General features: G+C 50.7%; 1 protein-coding gene across 1 annotated transcript in view; it reads right to left on the reverse strand.

Annotated features, from left to right (window-relative positions):
- Positions 1-1,231: 1,231 nt before the first annotated feature.
- Positions 1,232-4,380, reverse strand: part of GGT5 (gamma-glutamyltransferase 5) — a 41,464-nt gene continuing 38,315 nt past the window's right edge. The window contains 1 exon segment of the mRNA XM_011967996.1: positions 1,232-1,697. Within this exon segment, the coding sequence (XP_011823386.1) occupies positions 1,551-1,697 (147 nt within the window). The 3' untranslated portion in view covers positions 1,232-1,550.

Raw genomic sequence — 4,380 nt, forward strand, 5'->3', positions numbered from 1 at the left:
AAAAAAAAAAAAAAAAAAAAAGAAGTGCCTGTCTCTGGTCTCTGCCAGAGGCTATGCTTTTGAAAGTGGTGGATGGCCACCCTGCAGGTTGTAACTCTTTATGAAAAATAAAGTTGCCACTGTGGCTCACACCTGTAATCACCCAGCACTTTGGGAGGCCAAAGCAGGTGGATCACCTGAGGTCAGGATTTCAAGACCAGCCTGGCCACATGGTGAAACCCCATCTCTACTAAAAATGCAAAATGAGCTGAGTGCAATGGTACACGCCTGTAATCCCAGCTACTCAGGAGGCGGAGGCAGGAGAATCACTTGAAGCTGGGAGGCAGAAGTTGCGGTGAGCTGAGATTGTGCCACTGCACTCCAGCCTCGGCAACAGAGTGAGACTTTGTTTCAAAGGAAAAAAAAAAAAAGAAAGTCAGGGGATGGGAGGAGAGCTTCAGGAAGAATAGCTAATGGATGCTGGGCTTAATACCTAGGTGATGGGTTGATCTCTGCAACAAACAACGAAAGCACGTGTTTATCTATGTAACAAACCTGCATATCCTACATATGGGCCCCTGAACTTAAAATACAAGTTGAAGGAAAAAAAAAAAAAGAAAATCTTGTCGGGCATAGTGGCTCACACCTATAATCCCAGCACTTTGGGAGGCTGAGGAGGGAGGATGGCTTGAGACCAGGAGTTCAAGACCAGCCTGGGCAACATAGCAAGACCCTGTCTCTACAAAAAAAAAAAATGTAAAAATTGGCCAGGTTACACCTGTAGTCCCAGCTACTTGGGAGGCTGAGGCAGAAGGATGGCTTGAGCCCAGGAGTTTAAGAGCGCAGTGAGCTGTGATTGCACCACTGCACTCCAGCCTGAACGACAGAGCAAGACCCTATCTCAAAAAAAAAAAAAAAAAAGAAAGAAAGAAAAGAAAGAAAAAAAGAAAGGAAAGAAGAAAGAAAAAGTATCTTTTCCAAATTTGTGAATTGTGTGATTTTTCAGTTAACCAGCTCTCAGGACTGGGGCCAGTCAGGCTGCTGAGTCCTGGCCACCAGAGTGGTGAGGTGTTGGGGAGGCAGAGGTGGCGCTTGTCTCTGTCCAGGGGTGGCCTGGCTGAGGTTTGGCTGGTCTGCGAGCATCAGTTTCCCCACCTCCATGGTGGTGCAGTGTGGAGAACCATAGGAGCCTGGTGCAGGCACCCCTCTGTGCACTGTCCGATGGTCCCCTCCCCCACGTAGAACCATGGAATCAGGCCACTGTCCGCCTCTTCTTTAATCTTGAACTGGAGGATATACAGGTTGAGCGGGTGGGAGAGTGGCCCCAGGCAAGAGGCCTGAGGAGGGATAGAGAGGCCCGTTCAGGGCCACCAGGAGCTCTGGGAAAGGGGGTCAGGGACGGGGCTCAGCCTCCCATCTGCCCAGCTGGTCCCTGCCACCTCTTCCACTCTCAGCTGGACTCCCCTGCCAGGGGTCCAGATCCTGCCGGAGTACTTGGTCCCCCAGCCATGTCCGGCCTGGACATAGGACCCATGGTGGGGCCGGACTTCAGCTCTGGGCAGAGCAGTGTCTCAGTAGCCTGCGGCCTCCCCACCCTTCCTCAGGTCCGAGACGGCATACACACAGGCCCCCTCCTGGGACACGGCCTGGACCACGTTCAAGAAGAAGGGCCTCTGGGTCTGGTTCTGGCCACGGTCTTGGAGTCCCCTCTGTACCTCCTGGAGAGGAGAGAAAGCAGGTTCACAGGGGAGGGCAGCTCAGCCCATCTCCCGAAGGGAGGGGCCTCTGCAAGAAATGAGAAAAATGATCAAAAGGCAAGACTGAGAAGAAGAGGGCCTGAAGACACAGGAAGAGGGGAGGACCTGATGGGAGCATGGAAGAGATCTAAAGGCCCATAGAGGACAAGGTCAGCCTCCAGGGACTATGTATGAAGGATACCACCCAGGCCTGAAGACCTCCAGATGCAAGTTCATGTCTGTTCTGGATCCAAGGACACCAGGGCCTTGAAGTACAAATCTGAGTTCAGGGGGCCTTCGATGAAGGACATGGCTTCTCAAGATTTAGACACTGAGGCCAGACACAGTGGCTCACACCTGTAATCCCAACACTTTGGGAGGCTGAGGAAGGAGGATCACTTGAGGCCAGGAGTTTGAGATCAGCCTAGGCAATACAGAAAGATCCTGTTTCTCCGAAAAAAAAAAAAAAAGGCAGGCATGGTGGCACATACCTACAGTGTTAGCCACTTGGGAGCCAAGGTGGGAGGATCACTTGAGGCCAGGAGTTTGAGAGCAGCCAGGGCAACAACAAAGCAAGACACCGTCTCTACAAGAAAATCAAAAATTGGGCTGGGCCCGGTGGCTCACACCTGTAATCCCAGCACTTTTGGAGGCTGAGGCAGGAGGATCTTTTGAGCTCAGGAGTTCAAGACCAGCCTGGGCAACATAGCGAGATCACGTCTTTATTAAAAAAGAAAAGAAAAGAAAAGAAAAAATTAGTCGGGTGTGGTGGCCCTGTGCTTGTAGTCCCAGCTACTCAGGAGGCTGAAGCAGGAGGATCCCTTGAGGCCAGGAGTTTGAGGCTACAGTGAGCCTTGATCGTGACACTGCACTCCAGCCTGGGCAAAAGAGCAAGACTGAAACCACCTTTGCAAAATCATGACTGAGACAGTGAGAGATCTAACTTAATCAACTCCATCTTGCTTCTAACCTCCCAGTTGTCCTTGTTCATTCCTGGGTGTAGGCTGAACTAACTTTGAGAGAAACTTAGTTTATAGTTTAAAACAAAGACAGTAACAGCCCTTTCCCAAAGCAGACCTCCTTCTTGCCTGAGCACTAGATTGCCTTCATAGGACTCACATTAGCCACAAGATTAGAAATTACGGTTTAGGAGTCATGCAGCTGAAGGCTACAAGATTCTGACCCTCCCTAAACTGCTCCTAAGATCAGTGTTGGAGATATTTTGCAGACCCTGCACTTGATGGATCAGCTGGCACCATCCAGATGGATTAACTGGCTCATCTGATCTTGTGGCCCCCACCCAGGAACCGACTCAGCTCAAGAAGACAGTTTCAACTCCCTAAGATTCTACGATTTCCCGGTTTCTGTGTGTGTGTGTCTGTTTTTGAGATGGAGTCCTGCTCTGTCACCCATGCTGGCATGCAATGGCATGATCTTGGCTCACTGCAACTTCCCCTTCCAGATTCAAGTGATTCTCTTGCCTCAGCCTCCCCAGTAGCTGGGATTACAGACGCCTGCCACTATGCCCAGCTAATTTTTGTATTTTTAGTAGAGACAGGTTTTCGCCATGTTGGCCAGGCTGGTCTCCCGACCTCATGTGATCCACCCACCTCAGCCTCCCAAAGTGCTGGGATTACAGGCGTGAGCCACCGGGCCCAGCCAACTCCCTGTGATTTCATCCCTGACCAGTCAGCACTCCTGGCTCATTGGCTTCCCCCAACCCACCAAGCTGTCCTTAAAAACACTGCACCCTAGCCAGGTGCGGTGGTCATGCCTGTAATCCCAGCACTTTGGGAGGCCGAGGTGGGAAGATCACCTGAGGTCAGAAGTTCGAGACCATCCTGGCCAACATGGAGAAACCCTGTTTCTGCTAAAAATACAAAAAGTAGCCAGGCTTGGTGGCACACACCTGAAATCCCAGCTACTTGGGAGGCTTAGACATGAGAATTGCTTGACCCCAGGAGGCAGAGGTTACAGATCATGCCACTGCACTCCAGCCTGGGCGACAGAGCGAGACTCTGTCTCAAAAACAAAACAAAACAAAACAAACACGAAAAAACTCTACTCCCCGAATGTTCAGGTAGACTGATTTGAGTAATAATAAAACTCCGGTCTCCCACCCAACCCAGCAGGCTCTGCCTGAATTACTCTTTCTCTATTGTAATTCCCCTGTCTTGATGAATCCGCGGTTACAAGACCTTGCCTCAAAAAATTTTCAAAAAAGACCTATGATCTCAACACACGATGTCAAGACCTTAGACACCCAGGAACCCACAACTTTAGGGCCCTTCTGGTGTCTGTTGGTGGAGAATTCAGCTAGGATAAGGACGTGAATACCCATGAATCCAAGGAAATTAGATCCCTAAGCTAAAGGCACACACAGTCCCACAGTGTGAGACACTCAGGGCATGGGGGCCTACAGGCTCAGACTCAAGACCCTGAATTTGTGGACTTCAAGGAAGTCAGAGACCAAAGTAGCCCTAGCCTTGTGCTTGTTCCTAAGATGCCAAGTACCTTGCCCGGGGGCTATGGTCCTCACGAACTACCAGTCTGTAAAGGGGCAGAGGTTCTAGAGTACAGGGACCTGTGCTACGAGGGCCCCGTGTTTCCAGATACCATTTAAGACTAATGACCTGAGAACTTGGCTGGGTGCAGTCACTCACAC

Source organism: Mandrillus leucophaeus, unplaced genomic scaffold (genome assembly GCF_000951045.1).
Source record: "Mandrillus leucophaeus isolate KB7577 unplaced genomic scaffold, Mleu.le_1.0 Scaffold820, whole genome shotgun sequence".
NCBI classification, from domain to species: domain Eukaryota; kingdom Metazoa; phylum Chordata; class Mammalia; order Primates; family Cercopithecidae; genus Mandrillus; species Mandrillus leucophaeus.